The sequence below is a fragment of the Aythya ferina genome, assembly GCF_964211825.1.
Source record: "Aythya ferina genome assembly, chromosome: Z".
Lineage (NCBI taxonomy): Eukaryota > Metazoa > Chordata > Aves > Anseriformes > Anatidae > Aythya > Aythya ferina.
Genome location: NC_140299.1, coordinates 1,264,104 through 1,282,325, shown reverse-complemented (window position 1 = coordinate 1,282,325; position 18,222 = coordinate 1,264,104). Strand labels below are relative to the sequence as shown.

At 39.2% G+C, this 18,222-nt stretch overlaps 2 protein-coding genes across 2 annotated transcripts; both read left to right on the top strand.

Moving 5' to 3' along the window:
• Window positions 1–33: 33 nt before the first annotated feature.
• LOC311426620 (lung adenoma susceptibility protein 2-like) lies at window positions 34–8,118 on the top strand. Its single transcript, XM_084503101.1, has 8 exons — window positions 34–778; window positions 1,088–1,424; window positions 1,859–2,626; window positions 3,741–3,876; window positions 4,574–4,682; window positions 6,040–6,171; window positions 6,929–7,002; window positions 7,706–8,118. Exons 2-8 carry the CDS (start codon window positions 1,100–1,102, stop codon window positions 7,806–7,808), a joined length of 1,647 nt encoding a protein of 548 aa, XP_084359227.1. The 5' UTR covers window positions 34–778; window positions 1,088–1,099; the 3' UTR covers window positions 7,809–8,118.
• Window positions 8,119–8,696: 578 nt separating this feature from the next.
• LOC311427366 (uncharacterized protein) lies at window positions 8,697–18,040 on the top strand. Its single transcript, XM_084504677.1, has 10 exons — window positions 8,697–8,762; window positions 11,989–12,081; window positions 13,488–13,712; window positions 14,323–14,529; window positions 14,973–15,206; window positions 15,803–15,956; window positions 16,488–16,597; window positions 16,774–16,887; window positions 17,257–17,406; window positions 17,692–18,040. The coding sequence occupies exons 2-10, from the start codon at window positions 12,004–12,006 to the stop codon at window positions 17,803–17,805; spliced, it is 1,386 nt and encodes a 461-aa protein (XP_084360803.1). The 5' UTR covers window positions 8,697–8,762; window positions 11,989–12,003; the 3' UTR covers window positions 17,806–18,040.
• The last annotated feature ends 182 nt before the right edge of the window (window positions 18,041–18,222 follow it).

Below are 18,222 nucleotides of genomic sequence, written 5' to 3'. Positions count from 1 at the left end.
GGGGGTGCGGGCTCGGGTAGCGCTGAGAGGGCTCTGGGGGCCCCGCGGGGTGTGAGGGGCTCTGCTCGTCCCGGCTGCTTGTCCCGGGCTAGGCGGGGGGCACCGGCGGTACTTTGGGGTCAAAGAGACCCAGGAGGCTTCTACCAGCCCTGCTGTAGGGCCCCGCTCCTCCTTTCCGTGTAAATCGTGGTGATCCGCGTCTGCGTGTGGTGCTCTGCGTAATAAAGTTACTAATTCCTGTGCCTCGTCGCAGCGTCTGCTTCTTTCTAACACACTAACGTGCTTCTCAAATGGGCTTTTGCTTGCAGGATTTATAATTACAAGGAGGTTTCAGTCTTATTTGCAGGGTTTGGAGCCAGTCTGCACTCCAGTCCATGGTTTGGGGGGTTACGAAGTCAGCTTGGAAAGCGTTGGCCAAATTGTGTAAATTGGATAAATCTGAAGTGCTCTGATGCTCTGTCAGTTCCTGTTGTGGCCTGTAAAATAATACTGATGTGTGTACACATCTGGCCATATAAAAGAACCTACAGGAGTAATACGTTTCTACTTCAGTTACATTCAATATTTTTTTTTCTTTATACTAAGCTACTTCTGTCATTTTCTATGAGGACCCCCGGTGTGCAGGCTCTGAAATAAAAGATAATGATATGCCTGCATTTCTTTGCTGAATGTCAGCAACATGAAGCACAGTTATTGGAAAAGCTGAGGGTCCTTGGGAACTAGTGAGGAGCTGGATTTCTTTGCCATCCTCTCAGCTCTGTGCTCTGCTAAAGCTTCGGTATACAAGAAGTTTCCCCTATTGAGATATAAATTTTATATATATATATATATATAATATTTTTTTTTCTCCCTGAGGCTTTATTTTCTCTCTTTTGCTTTTCTAGGCATGACGCCTATGTATGACTAACTTGAAAAGCAGGAAGTCGAATAGCTAAATATTATTTTCCTCCAGATTACTGACATTTTACATAACTAAAAAAAGAAAATCATAGATGCATTACAGTTTGAGAACCAACTGTATTTATATTAAACTGTATTTAAGTTATTTCAGTGCAGGTGATGACTTGGACTTTCTTTTTCCATTTAGATACCTTAAAAAATGAGTGAAGATCCAAACAGAAATCTGGATAAACACCACGACCAGCTTAATAAAAAAAGCAGTGTCTCCTCTCCTGATTCAACAGTATCTGTTCTTCTAACCAGCATTGGCAGCAGCAATTCGTGCTCCTGCAGTTTGATTCAATACAAGGACAAGCTTTACAGCTCTGCATCTGAGGCGCTGCAAGCTTATATCGAAGATTTTGATCTAAGTCTCACGTCTTCAGAAATAACCACTGGGAAGATCTGCCTGTGTCAAAGTACTCCCAAACCAGCGGAGTTTTCAAAGCATCACGTCAAAGGAAAACGCTGTGTGTTTTCTGCAAGTACGTCTTTTAACAAGTTTTGTTGTTTTCTGGTTGTTTTTTTTTGTTTGTTTCCCTCCACTGCCGATGGTTTTGCAATTCCTTGTCTCATGTCAGCTGTTTTGGTGGAGTATTCCCTGTATGACTGCCTGCAAGTCTTCGTGGTATAATAAATGATGCTTGATCATGGCTAGCAATATTTGTCATTCTCTGTGGTGCAAATATTGCATTCAGAAAATATTCCAGACTGTCAATGTGTATTCCAAAAGGTGATGTAACTTTTAACTGCTGGGTTTTTTTATCAAGATCCTGATTCCTGCAAGAACTAGAATTCAGTACCCCTTGGTTAATAATACACCCAGCTTTAATTTATTACTCCACGTTAGATCTTACAAGTGTGTCATTCTGGTATGCCTGAAGTTATGCGATTCATGTAAACTGTCTTTGTTTTTCAGCATTGGATGACTGTAACGAGCACGTCGGATTAAGTTCTTTTGCTTCACCCTGTAGAGGGGAGATGGAATGTGACCCAGACTCGATTAGTCTTGCGACAGATGATCTGTTAGCTTTTCCAGCAGATGGATCGCTGCCCTGCGTCCTGAGCAGGCCTTTTAAATCAAGACAAAATAGTGAGTGGAGCAGATGGCCACTTAAAAAATCTGTCTGCCCTTCCCACACCGTGTCCCTCAATACTGAAAGGGGCTCCTGTCTTCAGGAGAACAGCAAAGCTGATGCTAATCAGAATGTACACAAACCCTTCAATAAAAGGAAATATGATGTGTTTACACCTAACAAGTACTCTATCTCCTCGAAAGGAAGTTCCAGACCCTTATCTGTTGAGAACTCTGCCACTCTTCCTGCTAAGAATTACCCAAGGTGGCTTACCAGTCAGAAGGCTGACTTAAGTGTATCAGGGATAAGCAGTATTCCCAGTTCTCACTACCCAGTCTGGCTGAAGAGTCATAACCTTTTCTCTGCTGCGACTAAAGAAAGTGATGGACACACTTTTAACACCCAAAGCAAAGCTTCCTCTTCGCAGATTTCTGAGATGCTGAAAAACCAGTGCTCCGTAGATGAGGACGGTGCTGATTTTCTTAAAAAAAGTGGTTGCCTGGATCTGACAGGTGATAACGAAGTAGTAGAAAGTTGCAAGTATGACAGCCCAGATGCACTCCTCCAATCTGGTACCTCCTTTTCAAAGCACACCAAACAGTCATTCGGAGGTAACTAGAGTTCACAATTGTTTCTGAATTTTGAGGGTGAGCTAATGAAGATGTGTTCATTTTCAAACAAAAGCTCTCGTTATGTTAGTCTGCATTGTACAGCAGATTTATTTACTTCCATCTTTGACAAGTGATTCAAAGCATTTATTAGTAGATGACCAAGCTGCACGGCTTTTATACTGTAAATTTTCATATATTAGTGAGTATTTAAGCATTCCTTTTACAGCAGAGAATATTTATCACAGTGGCATATCTTACAGCAAGATAACAACAGTAATTCTATAAATATTCGAATAGAATTTCAAGCTTTACATTAAATTATATGATGTCTATGCTTTTTCTTCATTATGCAAAGCACAAATATTGATCTCTTCCTTCTTCCTAGAGGTTAGGTGCAAAAGCTAAGTTAAAATGTTGTGAATTCAAAGTCACAAAATGCCAGATAACACAAATGTCTGCAAACACCTTTTCAATATGTATGCATGATGGACTTCAGATGCATGCATATATCGTTTTTTTTTTCCCAAACAGAATTTTTCTATCAATCGTGAAAAGGGTGGGTATAAAAATAGATGAGAATGTCTCTGTCGTGATTAGTGCTTGTCTCAACTTACTCTAAAATGTGAGTTTTGTGTGATTGTATATGTGATACTCATGTATACGTTTGTGTTTCTTCTCCCAGGTGTCTGTAAAAACAGCTCTTAGAAGAACCCATACAAATAAGAAAACTAACTTAAGTTTTTGCAGGATTAATAAATAATATTTGTTTGGTGAATTCATTACATTTCTACAGAAAATTTAATTAGATTTTCTACAGCATGAAAGCATATAATCATTAAATAATCTTGAATGCAGCACTTGTTTTACGTAGGAAGAGAAACACTTGATTACTTTAAACATTCTCCCAGCTAGAAACATCTTTTTGGTACTGCTGATTCACATTTTTTATTGCCATACCAACATAAGCAAAGGTGTTGTGCTGTGGCTACACAATCTGTAAAATATTTCCAGTGCTAATTCATCTCTAGTAATTTTGAGTATTACATAAAATTAAAAGTAGTGCGGAAATAATGTGTCCAATCCTCTCCAAGGGCTTTCTGTCCTTGCTTTTTAGAAGACCAACTTGAGCTGCTCACCTTGAAGGCTGACAGAGAGCTGGAGAGTTCAAACGCTCTGGAAGGTGATGGCAGTCCTTCTACCACAGATATACTCGGAGCAGAAAGATCCTGGGAAAATGCTCCGGGTGCTTTGTAAGTAAATAAACACAGATTACGAAACCCTTTGTTAAGAAAAATGCATTATGTATTTAATTCCTTTTGTGTAGAGTTTATAAATATTGGTAATATGGCATGTGCATAAAGGATTTATTGTTAGATTTCCTGCCTAGTGCTAAATATTTGATATTCTGAGGTCAGATTAGCGCACTACTTTCCCTTTTCCACTGTCTTGCAAAGAGTGCTATCAATATTATTGTTGTCTTTTAATAATATATTTTATATATCATTGATACACAAAGGTATTTACTTCAAGAGAACAATTATTCAGTGGAATTTAAATTGATAAATTTAAGAGTATATGAAAAATGAAATAATTTAATTATATTTAACAGGCGAGCAAAAGTCCCAACCTGCAGCATTCCTATTACTAAAAATATTATTAAAACAACTATTTTTCTTTGGGTGTTGAAAATTAATGCTGGAATTGATGTAATAAAAACACCTCTGTATGCTATATTATAGCTAAAAATTAGTTGTCTTTAATTTATTATTATTATTATTAGTTAGTTAGTTGCTTTTTATGGCTACTCAGGGTTTGATTTAACTGGCAAAACTGGAAAAAAGTGGTAGTGTGATTCTCTCATAGTCAGTTTTCATCAGAAAGACTGTTGAATTCTTTCAGATTATCAGCCTGTTGTTCTTCTCCATTGCATGTTTAATGTCGGTGCAGCAAATCACCAGTGGCTGCATGCTGGGAGGACAGAAACAATCCTCTACCATTCCCCAAGGCAGACATCATCGATAAATTCTTGGAAGACTGTTTAGATGACAAGAACAAGGTCAGTAAAATTGAGGGTTTACTGCTTAGAGTGCCCCAAATGTGTAAGGCTGGTAAATATCAGAAGGGGAGATACCTCTACATTGGTTTTCTTCTCCTAAAATGTACAAAGTAGAAAGTCAAACTGCTGTAATTTAGTTGTATTTCAGCATGATGAATTCTTAAAGTTATTAAATCCCATGAGCTAACACTTAGTTTTACTTTTACATTCCATATTTAGTTTAAACAGTAATTTTCCTGCCTCGAGTAAAAGAAAAAAATGTTTTATTATAGATGTATTAAATGCTTCCTATTTAAGAGCCTTGCTGGTGTCGTGCTGGGTATGAGTCAAGTTCAAGGGGTAAATTAATATATTATTATTCACGCTGTCGCACTGGAATTGGGTTTTGGATTGAATCGACTCTCTTTAGATTATTCATTATTTTAATCCCATTCTTACATGTTAATCGCCTTCTTGGCAGTCTTAGCATTGTTCAGTCTTTCATTTTAATTATATGAACCCTTTCCATTTCTATTACCCTTTCCTCAGCTAGGGAGATGAGCCCCGAGCCCAGCGTTCTAGTTCAAAGGCATAACGTTCATTTCTGTCGTGGTATGTTGCTTTTCCTTTCTGCCCTCTGTCCTTGAATCTTAACCACTCTAACATTCTCTTTTCCCATCCTGCAGAAAAGCAAAGCATTATCCTTTAAGTTAGTCCACAGTGGCACACGTTTCTGTTCCCCTACGGAGTTGTTTGACACAGAACCTAACAATCTGCATGAGTAATTTAAATGATTCTCTCTAATGAATTTGGCATCATTTCTAGAAAAGAGTTTTTCTTGATGACCCACAAAGTTTGGCACCTTGAATTATTTTGCTTGCTTGTTTTGTTTTTTATTATTGAATGAGCAGCTATCACAAAGGTGTTAATTATATCAATGAATCTATATTTATCAATAATATTGCTTACTTGTTCTGTTAGTTATAAGACGTTAAAAGATGTTCCAGCACTGCTGCCATAACATTAAAAGGACTTGACGCTGACAGCCATAATATTCTTGAATGATTTTACACAAGCCAGGGCTGAGACCTTTCTGTGTTGCTTCAGAACATACAAGCACAAGACAAAACAAAAATGCATGGATTTACAGTGACTTCTCTAACTCTACAGTGGCATAAATTAAGATGATCCAGAGTAGCATGATTTATGTGCAATTTATCAATAGACTTGCAAAGAGCAGGTAGAGAGAAACACTCACAAATTTGCCTTTCAGCTGTTTGAGGGAAACTTCAAAACTTCCTCAAATTTTTATGTGTACTGATCAAGAAATGTTGCTGTTATGTGCACAATCAACACATTCTTTTGGATTTTGGTTTAGGAAAACATCTTTTCTGGAGATCATAAGCACAGACCCCTGGAAGCCTTGAAGCTAATGTTGTTTAAGCTTCAAGCAATTCAGGGAAGATTAAACCCGAACGACACGGCTGAGCAAAAGGAAGAGTTTGAAAAAGTAAGTAGTCAGTTTCCTTGTACTCTCCTGTCAGTATCGATGTGCTGTTTACATTCTTTTATGGCTGAGCTTTCCAGTCAGCTTCAAAACAACACTGCCAGCAGATTCCATCCAGGGTGCATCAAGATCCAAATGGCTGTGCCCTAAAGCCCCGTGTCTTTCTGCTGTTCCTGCTGCCGTTGTGAATCAGTCTCTGTGCAGAAAGCGCTGCTTATCCAGAAGGTGGCGACATTCCAGAGAATCCTGCCCAAACAGAGCACATCACGCTCCCCTGCTGCTCGAGCACCAGCTACAGCAGCCACTTGATGTGTTCTGGACAAGCTGCTTCCTGATTATATCCCAATTAATATCAGGCTTTCAGGGGCATTTGAGAATCGCATTTTTAAAAAGTCACTCTCAAGTGTTTTATCCTCGCCTGCTTTAGCATCAGTGATTCAGTATTTTGTGTCCCCTATGTTTCAAAATTCACAGATTAATTTCTTTATAACGTTTTCATAATGCTTCCTATATACAGCTCTTAAAGTTTATGTCCTATGCTCAGTAGTGAATGAATTCTCCATGCATATGGGTAAGGAATGGGCCAGAGGGAGCAACCTTCTGCAACATCATAGCTGCACAGGAACTTGGATTAAACCCCTCCTGAATTATTCTGTGTTTCCATAAAGTTTTTGGTAATCCTTTCCAATGAAATGTGCTATATTTTTTTTTTTTTCTGTCACATTCAGGTATGTTTCTCAGTTTACACTTTATTTTTTAGCTTTTTGAAAAAGGAGATGCTGAATTAAAACTCTGTGACAGCGAGATAATCCCTCTTACCAATTCTATTCAGAAGTAAGTGACTGTCGATTTTCTGATTTTTCACTGTTTTCAGAAAGTAAAGAGAAAGAATGATTAGCTGAGAGTTGTTGTGGGATCTGAAAAATGTTAAGAATAAGCAAATTGTGAATAATTAACAACAATCCTACCGGAAAGTCATAAGTAACTAAAGAAATAATAACTTTGAGAAAAGGCAGAATGGAAAACAGGTTTTGATCACGCAGAGCATTTGTTTCAACAAAAGTATAATACTGTGATGTGAAATTAAAAGGTTTGTGTAAAAATACAGTAACTTTTAGAGTGATATGCTCTTTGATAACACGATTTAACACGTTTATCACCGTGTTAAATACCTTTTCCATAATAATTTAATAATTTAATAATTTAATAATTTAATAATTTAATAATTTAATAATTTAATAATTTAATAATTTAATAATTTGCATGAGTGCCCATATTTGAGAAGACGTGTTTAGAATTTCAGTTCCCCACAATATTTTATCTTTTTCTAAAAGAAAACCTTAATTTGTTTTATAATCTCTAAAACAGAACGAGTGGACAGTTAGACAAGATGATGGGAACTGTTTCTAATACAATTCAAAGTGATAAACTGTTAGTACGTAAACTGTTAGTAAGTAAACTGCTAGTAAAACATAATTTTGTGTTGATTGTAACTACTTAGACACTGTTATTAAAGTCTTCATAATTCCTAATTTAGGGCTTTACACCATGTGTCACATCTTAAGAGTCTTCCTGAAGATACCAATATGAAAAAAGAACAAAGTGACAATCATCAAGAAGATAAAGAAGAAAAAAGCTGATACCTACGAAGTTTAATACTGTGTAATTTAAATAATTTGTCAGCTTGTACATTGTTCAATTTTTTTTTGAAAGGTGGACCAGTGCCTGCTCTGAAAAAAATATTTTATTCATTATTTCTGTACCTGTTCATTACTTTCACGAGTTATCTCAAACCTTGAGTTATTAGTGCTTCCAGTAGGGTCTAACAACATGTGAGGAGACACCACTTTTAGAAGAATATGGAATTAAACCAACATTAACATTTCATGGAAAAAGCCCCGTGTCTTTATATTTTTCATAAAAATAATAAAATAAATAAACTAAACTGTTTGTCCAGTTCTGGGTATCATAGTTGCACAGCCTATTAGATTTTTTCTTATTTTCTTATCAGAATTTTATCAGCAATGAAGAGTATTTTAAAGAGGGCTTTGATTGCTTATATATCAACGGAAAAGTAACTTTTAGGATACATACACGAGGCGCTTCTTGCAGTTATAGCTGGAATTTTGTTTTCTTGTCAGTAAAAGTGAATTTACCACTCAGGAACAATAAATGAGTATGTAAGTCAAGGACCAAGCAGCAGTAATTGCCATTTCCAACTTGTCAGTGGTGTTTGTTTCCTGGAGGCTAGATCAGGGAAAAGGCATTTTATTGAACTCTAATCTTTGTTTCGATAGTGATGGGGTGGGGAAGGGAGGCAGAAAGCCCGAGTCCGGCGCTTGGAGGAAATAATAAATTAGCAGGAGTTGTCAGAAGGAATGTCACCGTTTCTCAGCAAGTTACAAGAAGTGTTTGCTGAGGATGTACAGAAGTGTCCGTGATCGTATGTATTTGCATACACAGGAAATCTTTTCTGCAGAAAGCACTTCCTGAATTGCAGTGTGTATATAAATGAGTAAAACCGAGCTGGGACAGTTAAGGCTTTGATGAGGACAAGCCTTGTGCTCTCAGACCTTGCGAAGATCCCAGCGGGGGTAAGACAGAGGGTTGGCATGGTGGGAGGAAGGCGGATGGGAATTCTTTCTCTGGGATTTCTGTCCTTCCGAGGGGAAGACCCTTTGTGATGCTGGGCTTTAAATGGGATAGCTGTGTGCTGCCATGGTATTTGCCTCTGGAAATTTGCATCAGGGCATCTCTCAGCATCAGTTCACACCGATTTGAAAAGAGGCTGGTATAAGAAAACTTATTTTCAGGGTTCAGATATCACGAAGACTGCCAGCTGAGGGGTAGTCTGGTTCATTTATACCCCTTTTAGCCTGAAAAGAAGGATCTGAAAAACTGCAAACCCTCTAGTCACTCATTATCAATAGCATAATAATAGTTGTCACTATTAATTCTTTTCCTGTGTAACGAGGTGAACTCCTACACTGTCAAGCATTTGTACTTGTTTGTCAAAATATGTTTGTGGAAGCTCACACATATATACATACCTGGAGCTGTGAAACCCTTGAAAATCACGGTTTTCTTTCTTGTTGATCATCGATTCATTGATCTACCACGTTTTTTCATTTTTCTTTCCTTACTTAAAATATTCGGTTGCGTTTACAGTCAGAAAATCTGTGCGGAGAGAGTTGCTGTTTGGAGAGAAAGGAGAACAGCTTTTGATTACATTTCTCTGTGAATTTTTACCTTTGCGTCAAAGTTTAGAGAATAAAAGGAGAGAATCTGCTGGAAGTCTCCTGGTGGCAATAAAGGGAGAAAAAAGCCCGAGTGCTATTACGTTGAGATCCTGCCATTAAGTCCACCAAACCACAAAAAGATGAGATGGGAAAAAAAAAACATTGTAAAAAATATAATTGAATAATTTGCCCCAAGGAGATGTTATTTGACCAAATATCTGTTGGGAAAAAAATCAATTGAACAGAGTAGATCCAGGATATTTTTAGGCTATGAGGATGTCAGGTTTTGATCAGAGTGTGAAGTACAGGATTTAAAGGATTTAAAGGTTTTTAGAAGGAAAAAGCGACTTCACTAAATTCAGATCTGTTTGCAAAATCCTGGGAAAATAGCCTAGAAAAAAAGACGCTCAGGAATTTGGATGTTCATCAGGATAGAGGGATCTGAAAAATAATTGTAGGACATCGTTACATGGAACTATGAGAATCAATATAATTTGGCATGTAGTCTTCAAGGGTCTCCAAGAAGAAAGCACCAAAGAATTGGGTGGAATTGCACTTAACCATAGTCACCTTTGACTTTTGTGCTTTTTGGAAGAGCGTAAAGAGGAGAGACAAGGAGGAAGAATGGTCAAAGCTAATAAAAGGGCACCAACGTCCCTCATTGTTTACTATAGTCCCTTACTGACAGAAAGGAAGACCTGGGAAAACCCTGGTCCATGAGTTTCCTGCAGAGATTAATAAATTAGGCCTGTGAAGATACGATGTTTACTTAAATCATCAGCAGCAATCAAGCAGGTAGCAATCCCGTGGAGGGAAGGTGAATAAAGTCCAGATTAGAAAAGAGAAAGTGTGATGGAGAGGGCTGACGCGAGTTACCTGTGGTCAGTGGACTGCCCCGTTTGGCATTAATGCCAAGCTCCTGCTGGAAAGAGGAAAAAGAAAAGAAAAGAAAAGAAAAGAAAAGAAAAGAAAAGAAAAGAAAAGAAAAGAAAAGAAAAGAAAAGAAAAGAAAAGAAAAGAAAAGAAAAGAAAAGAAAAGAAAAGAAAAGAAAAGAAAAGAAAAGAAAAGAAAAGAAAAGAAAAGAAAAGAAAAGAAAAGAAAAGAAAAGAAAAGAAAAGAGAGAAAAGAAAAGAGAGAAAAGAAAAGAGAAGAGAAGAGAAGAGAAGAGAAGAGAAGAGAAGAGAAGAGAAGAGAAGAGAAGAGAAGAGAAGAGAAGAGAAGAGAAGAGAAGAGAAGAGAAGAGAAGAGAAGAGAAGAGAAGAGAAGAGAAGAGAAGAGAAGAGAAGAGAAGAGAAGAGAAGAGAAGAGAAGAAAAGAGAAGAAAAGAGAAGAAAAGAGAAGAAAAGAGAAGAAAAGAGAAGAAAAGAGAAGAAAAGAGAAGAAAAGAGAAGAAAAGAGAAGAAAAGAAAAGAAAAGAAAAGAAAAGAAAAGAAAAGAAAAGAAAAGAAAAGAAAAGAAAAGAAAAAAGAAGAAAAAAAGAAAAAAGAAAAAGGAGAGGAGAGGAGAGGAGAGGAGAGGAGAGGAGAGGAGAGGAGAGGAGAGGAGAGGAGAGGAGAGGAGAGGAGAGGAGAGGAGAGGAGAGGAGAGGAGAGGAGAGGAGAGGAGAGGAGAGGAGAGGAGAGGAGAGGAGAGGAGAGGAGAGGAGAGGAGAGGGAACAAAAGAAGAAAAAACAAAAGAAAAAAAAAGTATTTATAAACACTATGTATCACACAAACCTAGTTTCCTTTTATGACAGGGTAACAGAGTTTAACACTTCTGTGTCTCAAAACGAAGAATCATGGTCCATTTGAAATTATTTTTAAGGAATCATTGGGATGGTTGGAGAACAGCACTTGGGGTTAACAAGGTTTGTCTAGTGCTTTCCATGATTTTCATTAATGGGGTGCGGTTGGAGAAGATCAGGAGGAGAGAGGCTGAAATGATGAAGGAGAGGGAAGTGTGATTTTATTGATTTATTTATTTTTCCCTTACCTAGCAAGCAGCCTGTCTGTTAAGTCAGGGGATGTAAATGGGGTCAGGAAAGACTTGGATTTTCACAGAATGAAGCAGAGGAAGGAAGGCATCTTCCTCTTTGGAGGAAGATTTCGGAGCTGGATGCGCTGCTGCGCGGTCATGTCGATGGTGGGAGGGTAACCCTAACGGGCTGCAATTGCAGCAAGAGTGGCTTAGCCTTGTGAAAAACTTCTCCATGATAAGGATATGTAAGCAGCAAAGTGCGTTGCCAAAGGAGTTTGGGAACCTCGACCGTTTTGCTTGTTGCAAAAGCAGGTTGTGTAACCCAAAGCTATAACTTCACCGCGGTAGGTCCTTCTGGGAGGGGACCAGATGACCTCTGATGATTCCTTTTTTTTTATTTTTCCCAGTATTTGGTGGTTCAGCCTCATCTCGTTGCCATGTGTCAGCCCTTTCTGCCGTAGCTCGGAGTTTCTCTATTGCTGCCATCGCTGCACAAGGGCGCTGCGCTCGGTGCCGCTGCCGTGCAAAGGCGATGAGTCACTTCCCTGGCCTTAATGCAACATAAATGAGCACACGTCGCAATTAACAGCCTCTTCTGTCAACGTTTCTCTTGTCTTTTGCAGGTTCATCTATACTAAATGGATAACCAGGCCTTTGAAATGCACGGGGAGAAAATACAAAGCTCTTCCAAAGGAAAAGAGTGGCCCAAGAAAGAGGTACCAGCCAGTTTCTTTTAGTCTTCTCAAAATATTATTAATAGATATAGTTAAGATTAAGCCCTTACTTCATATTAGTTTACCATATGACCCCATCCTATACCATTAAGACGGTCCTGAGGAAAACAAAACTCCCAAGGGCTTCTGCTGCCAAGGTTTTATGACATCCTATCTCACGTGCATATGCCGGGAGCTGGACAGCGAGACACAATTCCCTGGCCTCGCTGAAGTTAAGAGCTAAATTCTTTATCCCATGACAAAATAATTATCTTTGGAGGATTCCCCCTTGATTTTAACCAAAACAGCTACTTAAAAGCCCATTTTGTGGTCGTGTTTAGCATCTCTTCGGAGTTACACATTTGAGTACTATTTCATTTTTTTTCTTTATTTTTTTTTTCTTGCCCTTGAGAAAATCCACTATCTGTACTTTTCTCCTTAAAGTTTTTGCTCCTTGGGATTTTGAAGGAACTTCGTGGAGAAGGAGCTGGCGTAGTGCTCCTAGGGCCCTGCGTGTGTTTGCAGCCTGCCCCTTGGCCGTAAATACGGCAAAACCAGCGATTTCCTCAATATAATAAAATAATCGATTGAATCGGCACCACTGCTGTGAAAATGCTGTAAATTAAAGGTCATTCCAGCCTGGAAAATGAGGATTTTGAACACATTTAGGTCTAACGCCTTGTTCTCTGATGAGACTCTGTGGTCTGTGTACTGCTGTTGTAATATTTAATTGAATGCAAGCTTGAAAAAAGGGGTAATTTAAACTGAGGAAGGGATTATTACTGAGTAAAATACATTGGTATTTCGAGCACTTTTCCACTGGTAAGGGAAATTTATTAGCAAAGAGCTTTTGTCAAAGAGATTCATGAAAGAGGTCATTTTGTTAAAATCCGAGGGCAACCTGCAGATATTTCACTTCTGATTGTCCAGCTGAAGGGATCAGCTTTCATAGCTCATTTTCAGGCGCTCGGCACCTGAAAATCAATCTTTTAAAGGTAGATCAAGCTGTGCACCTCAGAATCACCGGAGGTTAAAAATCTGGGTCGGGGAATATGGTTTTGATTCATCTGAATTGGCAGCTTGTAAGAAAAACTGGTAAGGGGCAGGAAAACTGAAAATCCTCATCGAGGAGATGTTTTCTGCTGCCAGAATACCTACAGTAGGCTTCAGGTGCTTGTAAAACCCCAGGCTGATGAAGATGTGTTTTCAGTCAGTGAAACAAGGAAAGGACAGAAGGAAACAGCCCTATAACATGTGCTATAAGGTTTCCCTACAATGGGCTATAATTGTGTTTCTGCAAGGGTAATGATTCTGGTATGATAACAAAGGAATTATCACAAACCTTTACCCGTGTGTTCAATCTAATAGAGCTCCTTGTTTTGTTTCGCTGGGCTTTTCCCTAATGCCAGGAAAGAAAAGGCAACTGGTCGCTGATGAAAATCTTCTTGGTTTGTCTGCTGGCCTGCGTTATCACCACCGCCATCGGAGTGCTGGTCTTGGCCTTGGTCTACACCACCACCACCCACATCGTGAAAGAGGTCAGCGTTACAGACGATGGGGCAACCTCCACGAAACCAGAGGAAAAGAGCGTGGATGTCAAGTTCCAGTTCCTCAATCATCTGACAAAATCCAAGGTAAACTGTTCAGTGATATTCTAGCATCGTATGTAGAAGTTGAATGGATTCATGTCACCTACTTTTATTTATTTAAGTAATAGGTGACCAGTCTAGAATCTAGAAACAGTAACTTCTTAGTTCTGAAGACTGGATTCAAACAAATTCTTATGAATTCTTAAGAAAAATTAATTTTATGGCCTTGTTTCAGTAAGCTAACACATTAATTTACAATGTCACAAAGCTGCAGGAATTATGCAGGCTTTTTTTGCAAGTCTATTTTTATTTTAATAGAAATTTCCCCTTTGAGCAAACTCTAAAGACAAGATCCATCTCGTATTGTTATATAAAAATAATTTCTGATTGATTAAAATTTGAATTCATTTAAATTTAAAACTTACATTTAATTTTGCTCAGCAAAGAGCGAAAAGGATAAATTAGATAGCTGGACACTTTAAACTCCTACACATTATACTTAACTATGTAATATATTTGCAAATAAAAATGTGTTTAGGAATGCAAACAAAAGGACAAACAATGTGTATTAAGAGCAGAGCAACCCTTTTGATATGCCCTTCCCCTCTGCAAGATCCCCAGCTGATAAAACTATCCACTTTGACTCACTTTCCAGGTGTATAATTTCCCAGGTGGTGAAATTCAGTGGGCACGATTCAGGAATGATGTAAACGAGTATGAAAACGACGAAGAAATGGAATTCGGGAAAAGTATCAATAACCATCGCTCTTCCATGACTTTTGGCACCTTGAGGATCAAAGGCAAAGGGCTCCGGGTCCCCCACTGGCACTTCAATGCCAATGAACACGGTTACCTGCAGCAGGTATTCCTGCTTGTTTCTAAATCTTTGAAATCTTTGAAAAGGTTTGCTCGACTTCACCTTAGCGTCAAATTTCATATCTGTAAAAATAGATAAAGAAAATAAAAAAGCTAAATAGAAACTCACAGTGAGGAAAAATTCAAGATACAAAATTAATTTGAACACAAAATCATCTTTCCTTGGAAGTATATGTATTTTTATATATATATATCAATTATTCATTGTATTTCTAAGAATGATTACTCTTAGTTAATGCTAATAGCACATAACTGGGATTTAAGATCTCCAGCCCAACCCCTTCTGTGATCCTATGATTTAAATTCACTAAAGCTTGCAGGAGGGTGCATCAGGACCCATTTTCTCCTAAGAGCCTATCTGACTTTGGGATCATATAGATGAAACGAGCAAGTTTTCATTGCTGTTGTTAAATTCCGATTGTGTTATAGGGCACTGCCTGGATTGGAGTCATTGGGGCAGACGGCAGCGGGGTCACCACGTACAATGTCACGGCTGGCCAGGTGATCTTCTTCCCCAGAAACACCGTGCACTGGATAAAGAATGTAGGCACAGAGGACTGCGTGTTCTTGCTGTTTTTCACGACACACGAAGAGCTTCAGACCTTGGATGTCGATGATGCATTCTTCTCTACCCCAGAGGATATAGCAGCAAGAGCATTAAAGGTATGCTAGGATAACCAGCCTCTGCCTAATCTTCTTGACGTTACCATGGCAGTCCTTTTTTTGGGGGAGAATTCCCCTTATCTCAGCTCATCTCCTCAATTCCCCCAGTGTGGAGGGATGTACACCTACCCTACACTGTGCCACCCCCTGTGCTCCTTTATACACGAGGAGGAATAAACTTTTTGGGTCTTCACAGCTCATGGGGGAGCCTCCACAATTCCAAAGATAGAAGGGAAAATGATGTACTGAAGCCCAAAGCTCATTTCCCAACAGCTCCTTTGATGAATCTTGTGGTAAAATAATGTCTCGAGAAACTATAGATAAATCCACCTCCTTGTTAAAACAGAGCTAATCTGAGCTAACTAGTTGGCAGTGTTCCTTCATCAAGGCTCAGAAATTCTGCTGAGTCTGAGGAATCTGCACAAAACTGTGATAAATCTCCCCACCCTGAAAGAATTTGATGGGAGAGGGCAAAGCAAAGCCTTGACAGGACGAGGCAGCTAAGGAGATGAAGAAATGTCTGAAGAAATACAATCTGAATCCTGCAGTTTGCTTTTGCGCATCTGTCAACTTGCTCCGCATTTTGTGTCCCGCAGCCACAAGGTGGAGTCAACTTCATCAGGACCTTCAAGAAACAAGTGGAAGATCAAGCGGTCAACCTCCCTCCAAACCTGGACGAGCTTGTTAAAAGTGCCGACTACGTGCAGTCCCCGGACCACCAGGTGTGGCAGTACTTCTACAACCTCAAAGGTACGCATCTGAGGACCTGGGATGGAAGAGCTCTCGGTGCTTGTCGAGGGGGATCTGGAAACATTTCACTGAAACGTGACTTCAAAGTAGAGAGAGTAATGATAATTTAAGGGGATTGGAAGAACGGGGAGTTATAATGATTTGTTTAGCATCCCTCTGTGCAGCCTGGGTGTGGTGATTACCAGGGAGCACCTAATGAACACAGACGGCAAAACTTAGTGCCAAGTAGCACGGTCTGTTCAAGAAGGCCTAAAAAAATACACTCAAAGCTATGTGTGTTGGTCTTGACAGCAATTTGGGGTGGAAAAGTTCCAGTCTGAGGTTTCCGTTGTGGTGATCTAACCACTCAAACATCCAACAAAGGAGATGGCATAGCGCCTAGTGGTTAAGCCAAATGGGCTTTCTTTTTTGTTCTGGAGGCTCACAAGATTCAAGGCTTCAAGTTTAGCATGTAGTAATTCCCCAAAGTTCATTAACAACGTTCACAAAAGCTTGCTGTAAGTGCTCATTTAGCTATGTCTTTGGTTGAAGGGTCCAGAGAATATCGTTTCCCGGGAGGCATCTTCCAGTGGGCTCGCTACCACAGAAATAGCACCGGGCTGAATGAAACCGAGAAAATCTTCAGTGAGTCACTGAACAAGGTAAGTGCTTGCTTTTGAATAGCTACCTAAAAATAAGGCATTGAATAAGGTATTTATAAATAGGGCGTTTAGCTCCCTAAAAATAAGGCATCGAATGCATTTTGTGTAGGTTCGTCACCACGATGTGATGTACAACAGGGACGTAACAAACTCTGAACATTTTTGTTGTTTTTCAGCATGAAAATACCCTGACCTTAGCAACTCTCAGGATATTCAACAATCAGCTGGGACAGCCTCATTTCCACTTCAATGCTAATGAGATGGGTTACGTCATTAGCGGCTGCGGACAGGTAATTCCCTACCTCAGTAAGGGGCAAGCCAGTGGAGTTCTGGCTGGATAATAATCACAGATCTATTAACGAATCCTCATCCCTGATTATTAATCACACTTCAATTAGTATTATTACAAAACTTTTGGTGTCCACACATTCCTTCATTCCTTTTCAATATGAATTTTGATCTCAGTTGCATTTGTGGAAGCCTGTCTGGTCAAAGTGGGCTTGTATAAAGAGCAGAATTTGTCTTTCTTGCTCAGTTGTTCAGAGAAATCACACATGCTCTTGAAAAGAATTCAGACTGAATAGTAGGAAAAGAAGGTAACAGTAAAATAAAACAAAACAGTACTTTTAAATTAGATCCTGCTGCTTTCCTTGCAACAGGCTGGAGTTATCACCTCCTCTGGAGCCACCAGCAGCTTCAACATTGGCATCGGAGATGTCATATTTTTCCCCGTTGGGACCCAGCATTACCTTAAAAGCATATGTGATGAAGACTTGCTTCTGATTCTAGCCTACAGCACAGGCGACCAGGTGAGAAAACTTCACAGGAGGAGGCAGAAAAGCCCAACTGTACATAATCTTATGCTTTAAGCAGCTCTGCATCTGAGGAGCCAGAAAAAGGCTGTATTTTTCTAACCTAAGCATCCAGTGATATCAAGAGCTCCGTGTAAGGCTTATTGTTAGCTGTATACCTTTATAGTCATTCATTTTCACTTCAATTTGAGATGCACTTCAATATTTCGTATCATTAATGCTGTAAAAATAGCCAGGAAGCTATGATTATTCTCTCTAAAATACTGTGTCTTTTCCTTACAGCTGGAAACTCTTCGCATGAACGACTACTTCCACGCAACAGCAGACCATATCCTTGCTCAGATTTTTTTCAAGGAACAGGACGAGTTCAAGAAGTTCCCGAGGTCTAAAAAATAGACTGCCGATAAGTGGTCTCAGCAGTTCATGGCTCCAAGGAGATTTTGTACAAGTGCTGTGTTTCTGGCAGCACCTTCTGATGCCTTTCTCGCTGTTTATCCAGAAGAGATGTTCAGAAAATAGGATTTATGGTTACTAATTTTATTTTTTTTTCCCTGTTTGTATTTTTTTATCATGTATTATTTATAGTGCAATGTATTTTGAGTGTATATTAAATTAACTTCTACCTCTGCAATTGCCTTTGGTTGTGTATATAACCCATTATCCCGCTTTATCTCTTTCCTCACATTACCGAGGTTTACATTGATTTTCTGTCACGGCGACAGCACTTTATCTACCAGCATCTGCACAAACACAGCACATTCACCAAACTCTGTCTGCCCTGACACCAGGCACTGCTGTAAGCCCTGCCTCGAG

What these genes read in the sequence shown, in the direction of transcription:
- LOC311426620 (XM_084503101.1), top strand. Translation starts at nt 1,100, where the DNA reads ATGAGTGAAGATCCAAACAGAAATCTGGATAAACACCACGACCAGCTT. An exon ending in GTTTAGATGACAAGAACAAG is followed by an intron (nt 4,683 to 6,039) that starts GTCAGTAAAATT and finishes ATTTTGGTTTAG; the next exon opens with GAAAACATCTTTTCTGGAGA. An exon ending in AAAAGGAAGAGTTTGAAAAA is followed by an intron (nt 6,172 to 6,928) that starts GTAAGTAGTCAG and finishes TTTATTTTTTAG; the next exon opens with CTTTTTGAAAAAGGAGATGC.
- LOC311427366 (XM_084504677.1), top strand. Translation starts at nt 12,004, where the DNA reads ATGGATAACCAGGCCTTTGAAATGCACGGGGAGAAAATACAAAGCTCT. An exon ending in ATCATCTGACAAAATCCAAG is followed by an intron (nt 13,713 to 14,322) that starts GTAAACTGTTCA and finishes CTCACTTTCCAG; the next exon opens with GTGTATAATTTCCCAGGTGG. An exon ending in AACACGGTTACCTGCAGCAG is followed by an intron (nt 14,530 to 14,972) that starts GTATTCCTGCTT and finishes ATTGTGTTATAG; the next exon opens with GGCACTGCCTGGATTGGAGT.